General features: G+C 32.2%; 1 protein-coding gene across 1 annotated transcript in view; it reads left to right on the top strand.

Moving 5' to 3' along the window:
* The window catches only part of Cpne8 (copine 8), a 195,612-nt gene that overhangs the window by 103,241 nt on the left and 75,831 nt on the right, over positions 1-16,540 (top strand). The window contains exons 8-10 of the mRNA XM_046436155.2: positions 2,271-2,374; positions 5,787-5,891; positions 7,136-7,177. Of these exons, the coding sequence (XP_046292111.1) occupies positions 2,271-2,374; positions 5,787-5,891; positions 7,136-7,177 (251 nt within the window). The remainder of the gene's footprint in view (positions 1-2,270; positions 2,375-5,786; positions 5,892-7,135; positions 7,178-16,540) is intronic.

Here is a 16,540-nt window from a genome sequence, read left to right as displayed (position 1 = left end):
TTTAATACATTTGTGTTAAAAATATTTTCCTCAACATCATATAATTTGCTTCATTGAAAGCAATCTTTATTTTGAATTAGTTATTCATTTTTATCAGACTTCAGCAATAAAATTTGAGATATGAAATATTGATATTGAGCTTACTAATGATCATGTAAAGTTCATGCTTTAAAAATAACATATCTTTGAAGTTTTATTCACAATTTAAAATACACATGATTTATTTATTTTAAAAAATTTATTTTTATATTTTAGTGATGCTGGAGATTGAATCCAGGCATGCTCTACCACTAAGATCCATCCCCAGGGCTTTAATTTTTTTTTTTTTTTTAGTTTTGAGACAGGATCTTACCAAGTTGCTGAGGCTGACCTTGAACTTTCAGTCCTCCTGCTTCAGCCTCCCCAGTAGCTGAAGTTACTGGTGTGTACCACTATACCCAGTTTTTACATCTTTTTTGCATTCTAAGTATATGTTCCTTGGAAGTTTGTGTTTTGTTCCAGGCACTTCACAGGGGAATATTGAGAAGGAGTGATTTTTCTGCATCAAGAACAATGTCATTGTAATGTCCCATGTTCTTAGAAAACCACTCTTTCCCAAGAGCATTTCCATATATGTATGTATGTATGTGTATATATATATATATATATATATATATATATATATGAAAACAAGCAAAACAAAACAGTCCTTCCTTCTTAATTCTGTTCTTGCGATTATTCTCTCATTACTTCCTTAGTGGATAGTGTAGAAATTTTTAATCTTTGGCCCTCGAATTAGAAAGTAAAGTGATCATATTTGATTACTTTTCGCTGGAGGTGACAGAAGTCTATACTGTTCTTATTTCTGTTCTTTTAATTTTCTTCAAAATGTATATTATCAATATGCCTGGCTAAGTTCCCCTGACAGAAGTTATCATAGCTATATGCTAAATAATAAAGTAAAATAACACTATACCATTATCTCTGAAAGTGAGAAATTTAGAGTTGTGTGTGCTGTCCCACACCTGTAATCCCAGCTGCTCAGGAAGCTGAGGCAGGAAGATCTAAAGTTCAAGGCCAGCCTGGGTAACTTAGGAAGACCCTGTCTCAAAATTAAAAAAAAAAAAAAAATTAAAAATGGTAGTGAAGTATCTCAGTGGCAGATCATCCCTGAGTTCAATCTTTGGTATCTAAAGAAGGGATGGGAGAGGAAGGGTGGAGTGGGGAAATCTAGAACTATGACTTTCTAAATGCAGAAATTGTCTAATCACCCTATTTCCAAGTCTGACTTGGATTTCTTGAGAAATATTTGCACAGTAAATGAATGGATGGATGATAAAGAGAGCATCATCCTTTTCATTGTTTATAAGTATTGTTGGACTCCCCCAAATAAAATGGTGAATAAGTCTGATCTTTTTTAGGCATCATTAATGTTTCCACCATATACTACTCAAAACTGTGACCTCTTCATTTATTCTGAATTGCTTTTCCACTCTGCCTCTTCCTAAAACTTTTACCATCTCCTGTCAGTTAAAACAAAAAAATCTCCAAAGTATTACTTTTAATTTTTAAAGAACTCTACATTATTTACCTTTTAAACAAAAACTTATATAATCAATGTCTAACTTCCCTACATTGAAATCATGTAGATTATGAGTTCCTGAATACATGAATTGATAGCAATGATTGGTTTGGCATAATAATTAACATGCAAATATTAGAAGAGTGAAAGAAAAGGAAACTCTTTTAATTTTCTTGAAACTCGGTATCATAGAAATTATTTTTAATAATTATTCAGACATTTTGATGTATTTGTTTATAATTTAAGAAAGAATTCACCACCAACCCTGCCAAAAAAGATCCTGAACTATGTTGTCAGAGTGTGTCTATCATGTTGCCTTCAAATCATTTAGTGTATTTCAACATCTAATACATGGCAGGTGCATGGCTTGTTCTAAATCTGTACCTGAGTGATTGAAAACATGAATGTAGCTCCTGTATGGCAATCTTGAATACCCAGAGACATTTAGCTTAATATCACTTTTTAGGGAAAGAATGTTAACAGTTTTTGATAAGTAAGTTTTGTAACTTGAATGAAAATTTCCAGGGCAATTTTTAAAGTTCCACAATCCTTGAAAAAGAGATTTTATGTTGTGTAGAGCTCTTCCACACTTGGCCATTTGCATTAAAATGACAAATTTGTTTTCTTGTCAAGTCTTGCTTGAGGTCTGCAGTTTCTAGTTATTTATAGCCCAGCTTTTGAGTCTTTTTTTTATTAATTTTGTTTTCAGGATGCTGTTTTGATGCAATTTTGTGCAAACAAATTGGACAAGAAGGATTTCTTTGGAAAATCAGACCCTTTTCTTGTATTTTATCGAAGTAATGAAGATGGCAGGTAGATTTATCTTTTATTCATTTTAACTCTTTGGTGAGAGTGATATTTGAGTTATTACATTTGAGTCAGAGGAGCATATTAAGTTGATAAATGGAGGAAAATATTTTGGTACTTTAAAAATTGATGTGATTTTTGTGTCTCAGTAGTAATGTATAACTTCATAATCATTTTGTATATTATATTTGATACTTAAGATGAATGATTTTAAGTTTCACAGAAACATTTCCTATTTACTTTTTATGCAATTATGATATTGCCTTAGGATTGTGGAAGAATGATATTGTGTAGAAACCCAAAATGCTGAAACAAATGTATTTTGTTGTATTATTGAACTCTTAAACCATTTTCTTTAGAAGGATATGAACTTATATGGATTGCTTTTTATGCTACAGTGGTTTTTTTTCCAGTAATATCTGAGTCCAAAGTCAATAATTTTTTTTAGTATAGTATAATAAAATTTGATGTTTTGCTAGTTATTATTAGATTGTTTTTTGTGTTTTTGAGTACATGTCTATGATTTATAGAGCATAATTTAGCATAAATAATTACCATTAAGTATATTTGATTATCATGTTCTGTGATTCATGTTGTACTCATGAAATTCATGAAAAAATTTGGTGGTTAAATATATTATTAAAGTTATGTTGTCAAGGTTTAAATCATAATCATGTTACTTAACAGCTATAGGCCTGTGGGTGGGCATTAAACTATGTTAAGACTCAGTTTTCTAATGTATAAATTGAGGTAATGATCATAGTTACCTTCCAGGATTGTTAAAAGAATTAAATGACTTATTACACAAAATGTCTAGAAGTTGTTCTAGCATGTAAGAAGAATTTAAACATACTTATTATTATTGCTATAATTATTATTGTTTTATAACAATAATTAAGAGTAAATTAAGAGTGAAGGGCATAAAATGAAAAATAATTATTTGTTAGTACTGCTTCACTTTAAGTAAAATCACACAACATGTTAAAGTTATGTGGAAACTCATAAGATGTCAAGTAGAAATAGAAAGTTTGCTATTTAAAGTGAATGGACTGGGCAGTTTAGAATGATGCTTTACTTATTGTGAGATTTTTGCTGATGAACCTACTAAGTAACTGTTGGATATTTTTGTTGTAGTGCCTTATTATTGTATATGTCATTTGAATTTGGTGGTAAAAATGTAAGAGTGTCAGTTGCATTTGTACATCAATTATAGCCATATGAAAAATATTGAAGAAAGTAATCATATTTCCCAGGCATTTCAAATGTAGAGAGAAACAAAGGACTGATTCAGACTTTCTGGAGTCACAAAGTTCTTGTCTTCTCTTGACCAAACTATTTCTTTACTGAATTTCCTATTTTCCTTCTTACTACTTTATTTGTAAAGATTAGTTGTACAAGCATAGGTGTTCAGGGTATCATACATTGGAAGCTACAAGTTATGCCTTTGTTGCAAAATGTTATTATGCTTTTAAGAAAGATACTCAATCATTAAAAAATAATTATTAAGAAAGGATATAATTTAAAATTATAAAGCAGAAATTGCTAAAATTTGATAAATCTCATTTCAGAAAACTTTCCATATATATTTAGACACAGAAAACTAGTTCACTAGCTAGAGCCAAGTGTATTCATTAATTAATAAATGAATTAATATAGATCATTCTGTTTTGATGGTGAATGAGTAAAATGCTCTGAAGTACTCCTCACTTTTTACATGTATGTCAATTTCTTACTCAAAAGATTTTGCTTTATTTTTATTTAATTGAACATGGAACTATTTCAAAAACTGTCTCTCGCTCATAATGTGTGAGGCTTATTTTATTTTAAAAAGAAGTAACTTCTTTTCTACTAGAAATATTAATTTAAAACCTCTAATGATATATGTTACAAATTCTTTTTTGCTTTCACATTTATTTAGTAACTCGACCTTTGTAGTAAGTAATCTTGGTAAATAGATTTGGTTGAAGTATCTTCATATAGATTATTTAATGAGTATTTTTCTTACAATATTTTTGTGATAGACATCTATACACATTTATATTCGTATCCATACTCCTGAATATTAGAAAAAGCTACATCAGAATCCTGTTAGAATTTCCACCAACTATATCAGCTCTGGAATTCTTACTGGTGAAATTTTTCTGTCCACATCACATCTAATGTGTTACAAATGAGAATGTTTAACAGGAGAAAAATGACTACCTGGCTCATCAATATCTCACTAAGAAGACGAGTCACTTTCTTATGAGGAAAAATTTCAAGTGTCAAATTATTTAATCACTGTGACTGGTGACACTAGGAATATACCAGAAATTTTCATTTAACCATAAGCAAATTAGCCCAAAAATCAGTAGACTGTTGAGCATGTTGCTTTAAAGATGGTCAGTTGGTTTTTATTTTATCTTGTCTACTGTCATTGATCTGAAGTACATTGCTCCAGTCTTTCTCTCCTTTCTTTGATACATCACATGATTTCCCCTGTGCTAGATCTTTTCATTTGTCAAACAATCTTGGTTTTTGTTTTCTTCTGTCATGAATAATAATAATAATAAAAATAACAAAAACCCTTTTCCTTATCTATTTTTTTTTTTTTTACTTTAAGCTATTGTATTACTCAACTTTCTGTGACTGGGAAAAAATATCTGAGAAAATCAACATAAAAGAGGAAATGTTCATATTGGCTCATGTTTTAAAGAGGTTTCAGTCCATGGTCAGCTGACTCCCTTGCTTTTGGACCCATTTTGAGGCAGAACATCACTGTGGGGAGCCCATGGTAAAGCAAAGGTACTCACCCCATGGTGACTGGAAAGAGAGAAAAGACTCCCCATATCTCCTTCAAGGACACATCTCTGATGACCTAATGTCTTTCCACTGGGCCCCACCTCCTCAAGGTTCCACTATTTCCCAGTGGCACTGCAGATGGTGGCCAAACCTTGAACACATTGTGGGATTCATTGAAGACCCAACTCAACTGAGCTACCCTCCATTTCTGTTTTTCATTTCACAGCTGCACCCTTCAAAAATAATGTACATGACTCTTAGTTTCTCTTTTCCTTATTAAACCCACTTCAACCAGGTTTTTCTCTCCAACACTCCAACAAAATCGTTCTTTTTTAGAGTTATAGATCATCTTTATATATGGCCTGTGAGTTTTTATAAAAATAACTTATAAAATAGCTTTAGGTTTATTGAATCTGTGGAAAAACTGTTGTGATAAACTTACAGTGAAATCTCATTGTTTTATATTATAGTGAGCTAATCTTAAAAGTTTTCAAGTCATTCTCCTTTTCTTAAATGGTATAGCAACAAGAGTGGGATCAACAACATTTATTCTGCATAAAAAGAAAGAGGATTGGCATTAAAACACTATATCATAACTGAATCATGAAAGTAACTGAAAACTTTTTTTTTTTTACAGTTTTACAATTTGTCATAAAACTGAAGTTGTCAAAAACACTCTAAATCCAGTATGGCAAGCGTTCAAGATCTCAGTCAGAGCATTATGCAATGGAGATTATGACAGGTAAAATAAATGGCAACTTCTCTGAGGATTTCAGATGTTTAGTATATATCTAATAATTGAAGCAAGATTATTTTTTAAATGGTGGCTTTTTTGCTTATGTAAATATGTATTTACAAATGGTTGTTTAATTTATTCAAAAAAATTTAAGTGACTCTTATTCGATGATGATTTGGGCAATAGATGTAATTTGGCTAATTAAAATTTGGTTAAACTGATTTTCCAAAGATGAAAATGTGCAGTGAAAATATTACACATGAAAATATCCAAGGTATATTGAACATTAATTTAAGCTTTAACTTGTTATTTGAGAGCCATTTCGAAATTCTCATTGCCTCAAGGCTTTAATATAATACATCCTTCTCGAGTGGAGTAAGTACATATACCGGAGTTACAAGACAAATTATTGTCACACAAAGTCTTGAAAATGTTACTTGGCACAACTGAGGTCATGGTTGCTGATTCATAGAAATTCTATAGATATAGAATGTTGTTTTGATGAGTACCCAGATGAGGTGGTCCTGAAGATATTCCCACATTCCTGATGATTTCTCAAAATCAATTTTTTTCTCTTTTAATGAGAGTAAATTATAAAGTTATCTTATTTGCATAAAAGAAAAAGGAAGTTGACTCTATTAACCAATATTATACAAGGGATACTTGATTACCAATGTGTCATTAAGTTTACTTTGAAATGTGATATGCTACTTAATTATCATGTTATTTATTTAATAAGACTGCAATTTTTTTTTAACTGGACTCATTCTTTTTCTGAGAAAGTGGTTCTTATAATGTGATTAGTTGTATTTGTACCATCTGGTAATCTTGTAGGAATTCAGATTTTCAGGTCCAATTCCAGACCGACTAAGCCAGAAACTCTGCAGAAGAGGTCCAGTTACCTGTGTCTTGATAAGTCCCCATATGATTCTGACTTTGAGAAATACTGTGCCAAGAGAGTGGTTTTCAAAAGTGTGGAAGTGGGGGCCTGCCTCCTGGTTGAGGAGCTGCGTCCCATGTACTTTCTCTACTCCCATTAAAGAATCAGCATAGATTCTAGAAATCGACTTAAAATCTGAAGTGAATTCTAACAATGAAGTTAGCTAAATCAATTTTAAATTACTTTGTAAATATCTACAAGCTTGCACTGTTTTATCTGTCAAGAATATCTGACAAATTAGTTTTTAATTCTCAATCATATTATTTTGATCATACTAATTAATGTTAATGTGTGTTTTTCCCATGGACAGAACAATCAAAGTAGAGGTTTATGACTGGGATCGAGATGGGAGGTAAGACATTTTCTTTTCTTTTATTCATGCTTTTCAAACTACATATACTTTAAGAAGCAGGTACATGGAAATGGCCCTCATTTTTAATTTCCATTTTTAGATTACATATTTTGTCTGTTTTTTTCAAATGACGTTGAGATGTTTACATGAGATTTTAAAAGAGTGTATCTTCTTTCAACTTGGAGATTAAAAGAGATTTTCATCATTTACAGTAATAAAGATTTTTCACTTTGGACCTGATGTTTTTCTCATGGCTTCCGACTGGTAGATGTCTAGTTTATTAGCTGTAGATCAGAGTTTGTCAAATTTCTGCATCCTGAAATCTCTCTGAAGATTCCTACAACCTTTATATCCTGTACCATTCAAGGGAATATATCTGAGCACCGAACACACACTCTTCACTCCCCCTGCAGAAACAGAGACTAGACTTATCTCACAAACAAACCCTAGAATTGTGTCTGGGGATTGGTAGAGCAAATGGTTGTTCAGAGCTCTGCGGGACACTCTCCCCCTGCATATCACAGTAGATGCTAAAGACTAAAAGGGTGGAAACACACTACTTCTTTCTTTTCTTCTTTGAGCATTTTTCCAGTGTTTCTGCCATTTTAAGTAGAATTAATATTGAGATGTCTTCAAGTATTCAAGCCAAGGACCCAGAAATGCTCAAAATTCCAGATAATTGCCTTTCTAGGTACTTCCAGAAAGGACTGAATAGACTCATGACAAAAGAGAATGACAACTGGGAAAGTAGTAAAGGGCTCTTTTAATTTTCCACTTGGCTAATGCCCTAAACCCCAGCCCACAGCTCACTGGTAAATTAAGCTGAAACAGGAAGTCAAAGCTCAAGATGCAAGCATGCAAGCAAAGTCCTTCTCTCTGCAATCCATAGAAACCAGCAACCACACCCAGAGATGGGAGTGAGCTCCCTGAGCACTCCTGTGGGTACAGGAACAGTTTCAGAAGCCCAGCCTATGCCAAAGGGGCAGCCTCTCTCATTCTTTTGCTGCATAGGTAGGAAAATGTCCAACTGGACAGACACTTTCATGCATATATGTGACATTCGCCCACATATTCTCACACATGGTCTAATAATGTCCAAAAATTTGAAAAAAGTAGTATTTTTTTCCTTTTTTAAAAAAGAAGTGATAAGGGAAGATGAAAGAGAGGTAGAAATTTTATATCATATTTTAGCTACCAACAAATAACTATAAGACTTAAGGATTTCAGTCTTCAAACTGTATCTCAAACATGATTGTCCTAAAGTCCAAAAGTCATGGTTTGGAATTTACTCTTGGTGATAACCTGTGTTACACCACTGATCATTGCATTTCTGCCAGGTATTCGTTGAATTAATTTTTTGGCTTTCCTTTATAAGAATTTGACATGCATTCTGGAGTAAAATCTTATCAGAAAACTTTCTGTTTTTCTGTTGGAAACTTATGCTCCATTGCTTCATTAAACTTGATTCACAGAGAAAATGAATTTTGCTTCCTAGAAATTTAGAAAAAGAAATAATGCTGCTTTAAGTAAAGAAGGACTTTAGGCACTTTATCATATAATTTATTTTAAATTTTTAGAATTGGACAAAACTGGTAGCCTTTTCCTAATAATTTTTACAAGTTGGGGAGATGGTTTTAATTTGACCACTTAGGAATGAGGAGTGTAAGTTCAGATTTCATTATATCCATGAGCATTCAATCCTGTTTGCAGATTTGTAGATATTGTATTATCTATCTCTGAAAGGTGTGCTTCTATGACTGTCCTTCAATATTCCTCTAAAGTTGCAAGCATTTCAAGTAGCTTTCAGTATCTATTATATATTTCAGTATATATTAAGGTTAACTCTTTAACTTGGAATGTGATTCTTCTTTCTTTTGATTTGGGGGTTTTGAGTATTCCTATCCAAGATATGACTTGATGAATGTTTCTATTGTACCAGGTATTTTCTAAGCATTTTTCATGTTATTCTTAATTTAACTTTTACAATAAATGATAGATATTATATTAATTCCATTTTAGAAATGAAGAAACTAAGGAAAAGAAGTAACTTGCTTAAGGTCATATGAGTAATAAAAGGTGGAGCCAGACTTTGAAACCTGGTAGTATGCTTCCAACAGTGCAGTAATAATTAATGCACTGTGTTTCTATAGGATACACCCTAAAATTATAAATTCTTCTACTTATATGAAAGCTTTTTTCATGGACATTGGTCACGATACTTTAGTAATTGATAATGTGGTAATTGTGAAGAGTGCAAAGGCTATTTAGGAAACAATTTACTATAATTTGACTATTTCATTACCTGAAATGTTATATTATCGGGGAAAATGTTCTTAAGTAGCAAGTCTTGTATAACTGAAAATTAGGTGCAGGTAAATGAGTATTATATATTCTTAGAGATTCTTAACAGATATTGAAATGGTCAATAAAATATATGCACAATCTGGGTTACACATACACGAAAGATAGAGTAAGAGCAAGAGAGAGAGAGATGAGAGAGAGAAACAGACATACACAGAGACACAATTTATGAACAATTAATGGAAGTGGAGGATTTAGACCATTAGATTGGGGAAACATTTTTCAATAAATAATTACTTTTTAGATATCAAACTTCAGAAGCAAAGAAACTATTTTGATATTAACAAATTCATTTTGTCATTGGATTGTTAACTTTGATATGTTGATTTATCTTTTAATTTTTGCTTCAATATACCATCATTAACAGCACATTCATAAGAGGTCTGAACTGTTAAAGGCTGAAAATAAAGAGGGTGAGGTTGGAAGTAGAAAACATTATTATGGAGAAATTTAAACATTCCTTGAAATGAATTATAGGATTAGCAGAATGAATAGTTAGGGAAATGGATTGCAACTTTGTAAGTGCCTTAATATATTTTTAATGTTAAGGTAGAATACTTTTTCTTTAGTTGAAAATGTAGCTCAATATATTAATAAAAAATTCAATGTACAATTCTGTATGATACATGTGCACCAAAAAACAGATTTTTTCAGTGTTAGCAAGTTACTGGGTTGTGGATCATATATGAAGCAAAATTAAGATAATTAATTTTCTCTCACTAACTCTTCCAATTAAGTAACTTATTTAAAAATTAAAAGGTGTGTTAGTTCCCAGTAGAAAATAATGCATAAAAACTTCATAAATTTATCATTATATAAATTTATAGTAATTTATAGTAACTTATAACTTTATATACTTCATAATATAAATTCAAATTTATATTACCATATATATTTATAGTAATAGTCACCATATAGGTTGATATACAAATTGACATCCAGCTGTGGATAAATGTAGAATAAGAGCATGCTTATTAAGCTTTTTACATGCATTTTTGTTTTTCTGACATAATTTCCCAGAGTAAGTGTCCTTTCCTTAAATCGGAGTGACTATGATATGACACTCATTATATTTTATGACACAATGTTATGATTTAGAGACTTTCTTATTCACTATGTTTGTCCTTCTGCTATCTTTAATATTTGTTCAAAATCCTGTATGCTTATAATTTTATATTCCATATGTACATCCAGAACTTTTGATGCTTCTTATTAGAATAGATTATTTGCTCAGTGGGTTTGTTTTTTACACTATACACTATCATTGTTCAATGGAAATATAATGCAAGTCCCTAATTTTACATTTTCTAGTGGCAACATTAGGTATTAAAAATAGGTCAGTGAAATTGATGTAATAATATATTTCATTAATTCTGTGTATTTAAGATGTTATCAGTCAAACAACAACAAGTGCTGGCGAGGATGTGGGGAAAAGGGTACACTTGTACATTGCTGGTGGGACTGCAAATTGGTGCAGCCAATTTGGAAAGCAGTATGGAGATTTCTTGGAAACCTGGGAATGGAACCACCATTTGACCCAGCTATTCCCCTTCTTGGTCTATTCCCTAAAGACCTAAAAAGAGCATGCTACAGGGACACTGCTACATCGATGTTCATAGCAGCACAATTCACAATAGCAAGACTGTGGAACCAACCCAGATGCCCTTCAATAGACGAATGGATTAAAAAACTGTGGCATTTATACACAATGGAGTATTACTCTGCATTAAAAAATGACAAAATCATAGAATTTGCAGGAAAATGGATGGCACTAGAGCAGATTATGCTAAGTGAAGCTAGCCAATCCCTAAAAAACAAATGCCAAATGTCTTCTTTGATATAAGGAGAGTAACTAAGAACAGAGTAGGGACGAAGAGCATGAGAAGAAGATTAACATTAAACAGAGATGAGAGGTGGGAGGGAAAGGGAGAGAAAAGGGAAATTGCATGGAAATGGAAGGAGACCCTCAGGGTTATACAAAAGAACATACAAGAGGAAGTGAGGGGAAAGGGAAAAATAATACAAGGGGGAGAAATGAAGGTCAATAGAGGGGGTAGAGAGATAAGAGGGGAGGGGAGGGGAGGGGAGGGGGGATAGTAGAGGATAGGAAAGGTAGCAGAACACGACAGTCACTAGTATGGCAATATGTAAATCAATGGATGTGTAATTGATGTGATTCTGCAATATGTATATGGGCTAAAAATGGGAGTTCATAACCCACTTGAAGCAAAGTGTGAAAGATGATATATCAAGAACTATGTAATGTTTTGAACAACCAACAATAAACAAAAAAAATGAATCATAAAGAAAAAAAAAGATGTTATCAATGTAGAGTCAGTGTAAAAAAATAAGGAGAAGTTTTACATTTTAATACTGTCTCTGAAATTTACAATGTGTTTTATGCTTACACCACATTTTAGTTCATACTTGCCACATTTCGGGTGCCCTCTAGCAACACATGGCCATCAGCCACTACACTGGACAGCACCACCTTAGTATTTAATGAAGCCCATCTGATAAATATCATAAGTAACTTTATATTAGATGGAATGTTTTCTTGGCATTTAATCGAAGTTTAGAACTGTCCCCTGACATAGTGGGAAAAATTGGTCATATGTCTATATTATTTTGTGTATAAATTTGACCATAGGAAACCAGTAGAGTAATCTGCTCTTTCAATCTGGGGAAAGTATTTCAGGTAAAAATTAAAATGGAAAGTGCTTGGTTAGTTTCACCTACTTAGAACATTTAGTTTTTGCAGCAAAGGGTACTTCAGATAATTGTGGTCACAATGATATTCATGGTCAGGGAACTTCAGATAGCAGTGTGGTCTTGTCAGAATTCTGATAGTATTTTTAGCTTAATTCATCAACTTGAAATTAATTCTGTGAGGAACATCTCATCAATCTATGAAGTATACACAAATGTGGTAATGCTGTTAAGCAAGTTAGCACTTAATGTTAACTTAGGTACCCTGAGCTAATCTAGAAGAGAAGAAATATAGTCATCCGTCCCTTTTATTTAAACATACTGACAATATCTGAGAGTGCCAGGGGCATTGCTTGACCTTAGGATGAGTAATTGGTTTTAATGCACTTCATTTTCAAAAAGTTAAATCACTTTACTAAAATCATTCCCATAGATTCCACTTTTTCTTTAAAGGATGAGAAAGAAGATTATTTTAAACTTCATTTTAACAATTGGAAGCTAAAGTGCTGTAAAACTGACTTGTCTGAATTCTGGAGCAATCAGTGGCGGTGTCCTTGAAAAGCTTCAATTGCTTGAAGTTGCTTTAGCTGAATTTGTAGCTTAATTTAAAATTCAGTGAGCATTAATGGAGTAGCTCTGCATTAAGTCCAAGTATCTATTATATGGGACTGATTGTAAATGGGCTACCAAGTAGATCGCTGTCTACCAGAAAATGATGATTTGATGAAAAGGCTGAGATAGTGAACTGCCAATCAGGAAATTCCAGCTTGCCAAAGTCTCTTGAATAGGGAGACTAAAAGTTTCATTGTTACCACTCTGTATTTTGTCAAATGGTGTCATTTAATAGGGGCATTTATTATAACTAAGTGCAAACTTCATTTTGCTATACAAATACTGTCTTTTTCTAGTATGTTACCTTTGAAGCTAATATTTGATAAATGCATTTGATGTTTTCATTCTGGGATTATGCATCATCATGTCCAAGTGATTCCCGGCCCAGTGCTTGAGAATTGTGAGTTGTTTAAGACATTAGACCTCCTTTTAGGAAGATCTTTGTAAATCTTTTATGTTTTTCATTTGTTTTCAGTTTCTTCACTCACTCTAGCTAATCTTCCCTGAAATATAACACACCATTTGCCTATAATTAACCCTGAGTATCCTGTGTATTCAGTAGACAAGATTCAATCTTTTCCTTATTCCATTGCCTATTCTTTGAGATTTTTAAAATATTAATAAGTGGAATTTCTTAATGTGCATATTATTCACTGACATATCTATTTCCCCCATCTACTAAATGATTCTTCTCAGATATAGCTTGTGAGTTCTTCATTGCATTTCCCTTTAATCTATAATTCTTACTCTCAAGAAAGGCTGATCTAATTATATATCATTAGGAACTTAGTATGGTAATCAACTTTTAACTCTTGAACTTCTTCATTGATTTATAATCCAGTAGAAATTCTATTAATTAATTTGGAATAAATTGTCATTGAGCACACGATGGGGTTGAACCAGGTGATGCTATTTAACAAACAAACAAAAAAAACCAGAATCCTTTATACAATAATATATTAATCACATTTAAGTTTTTAAAAATTCTTCTACCTTTAATGATTTTGGATTCTCTAAGCTATGTATTTCAAGAAGTGCATATATCTTGTCTTCAATTAGATTATTTTTAAAGAAAATTTTGTAACCAATTCACACAGGCCCTTTACTAACAGAAAAATGCAAGACAGATTTTGGGAAGTGGTACTCTAGCCAATTTCCACCATGCAGTCTCATGTTGGGCCTGTCCTCTTCCATTGTGCATTTACTGAGATCCCTTCACCCCTTGGAAAAACCTGCTGTGTTCTTTTTGCCTCTTGGTTTTCTGTTTGGGCCAAATTTAAATGCCATCAATTGTAGGAAAGCTTTTCTTTGTCTCAGAATTCATTTAATCCCCCTCTCCTGTGTGTTTACCACCTATGAATGTTTATTAGCAGACTTAATACATTTTGACTTGTATCAAAATTATTTGTTTCTGCTTTGCCTTTCGTGATAATTATTAATTCCCTAGGGTCAAGAACCTGGATTTTATCTTCTTATTCCTCACAGTGTAGATTAACTGCCTTTTACGTACTAGCTCCTTGCTGTGTTATTTTTCAATATTACAGAAGAGAGTATTTAAAATAGCTGTTATCTGTTTAATGATCCTCTGTCAATACTTGTTGTTTTATCTCTTCATTATCATGCTTTAAATGAAAATATTTTGAATAATATCGGTGCTTTATTTCTACAGTGGAACTTCAGGGAGTGAGTTTTGAGCTGTCATTTCCTGAGTCTCTGTTTTACTGTTTGCAGTTATCCTTGGTTTTACATTCATGTATTTATGATCTTATGATGAAAATTGATATTTTTTGTTTTATTTTGTGTCCAAATACTGATAAATTTTCACCTGCTACACAGAATTATCAAATTCAAATCAACCTGTGTACCCATATTGTTAATTTTTGTGTGTGTGTGTTTCTCCATAGCTTTATTATTATATTGTTAAATTTTATTTTTTTATCACCTTACTATTTAAATTCTTTTGTCTCCATTAAAATGTTATCATTCAATTGTGAAATATAAATTAATTTCTAATTCCAGTACAAGATAATATTAGAATCCTTAGGACTGAGAAAGACTATTCAAATTAAAACTCTATTTTACAAAGAGGAGATTGATTTTGCTTCATTCTGTCCAATCCTAAACTACTCATCAATTTCACCACTAATTCTGCCTTTCTTCTCTCAGGTTTATTCTATTGTGAGATTTCCAGGGGTGATATTCAAGTGTTCATACACCATCAAAATAGAGGAGAGCCATGTAATGGGAATAGGTATCTACAAGCCCTTTACATTGCCAGGGTCAATCTTTTAGGATTATGGGGTGACCTGGAAAGCCTAGGGGGCATCCATGGAATATGGGGCAGTAAGTAACCACATAAGAGACTGAGCAGTGACTGATTATTACCAGGTGGGCAGGTCTATTATCTTTCTATTTTTATATTTACTTTGGCTCTACCAATTAATATTTCTTGAAAATAAGTCCTCTAATCCCAAATACGCAGAACTGAAGGATCATAATCATTTTTGGCCCTTCCTTTCTCTTATCCACAGTATCCAATAAGTTGTAAACGCCTGCATCTCTCAGAAATAAACAGTGAATAACAGCATCACTGTCACTAGAAGAAATTAATGATTTTCCTAAAGTAGTTCTGTAATTATCTGTAGTTTTCATGAGGTAAAAAGATGAAGTAAATACAGATGTAAATAAAAAGAGTATTAAAAATTACTAGAATTTGCTTTGTAACAATACCATAATTTATACAATAAAACACTGGAAATGATTTTTTAAAAACTGAACAGATACTTCCCCTGGGGTTGTAGTTCAGTGGTTGAGCGCTTGCCTCTCGTGAGTGAGGAACTGGGTTTGATCCTCTGCACTACATATAAATCAATCAATCAATCAATCAATTAATTAATAAATGTCCATTGACAACTAAAAAAAATGTTTTTTAAAAAAGTAAACAGATGCCGAAAAGAGAAAAATAATAAAGAGAACAGCATAACAGTAGGAAGTAATTTTATAATACAGCCCAGGGAGAGAGAAAATAAATCAAGACAAATGAAGGCCTGAATATTACAAATGGAAGAAAAGGAATGTAGGCAGAAAGGACTGTCCAGAATAGGACAAAAATATTCTAGCAAGCTTTGGAATAAGGGAAAATGGGTGAAGCTAAGGTCTTATTAATGTCTCTTGGAAAGATTTGGATTTTAAGTCCACCTTTCCAAAATAAATCATTTTATGTCTTCAGGACCACTATTGCTGAATTAAAGTTAACTATCACAGAAAAGGAACTTAAACTGAGTGAAAATGTTAGCTTTTAGTTTGGTCTATAGATAAGATTTAGTATTAAAGTCTGTAGTTCTCTGAATCCAAAATCCTATAGCAACTCAGGTTGAAACCTTCCAGGGAGGCACGCTATTTGAAGGCAACCAAATTCCTTCTTTTGAATTAGATTTGGAAGAATGAGAAATTAGAAAATAACCAATTTAGCCTTTCAGATGATTTGAGATGATTTTTATGTAAGATTAAAACTAACCTAAGAATTAATCAAGACTCAAACCATTAACAAAATAATTTCCACCTAAATGGGAATAACAGAAAGAAAAGAAAATAGAAGGCTAGGAATGAATTTCTGAATTTAAACCTCCCTTAAACATAATAGGGATGGAACTTATGGGTCCATTTTAAGAATGATTTTTG

The sequence above is a fragment of the Marmota monax genome, unplaced genomic scaffold, assembly GCF_021218885.2.
Source record: "Marmota monax isolate L192 unplaced genomic scaffold, Marmota_monax_Labrador192_F-V1.1 WCK01_AAM20220418_F8-fsc00012, whole genome shotgun sequence".
Taxonomy (NCBI): Eukaryota; Metazoa; Chordata; class Mammalia; order Rodentia; family Sciuridae; genus Marmota; species Marmota monax.
This window is presented reverse-complemented; position numbering and strand designations above follow the sequence as displayed.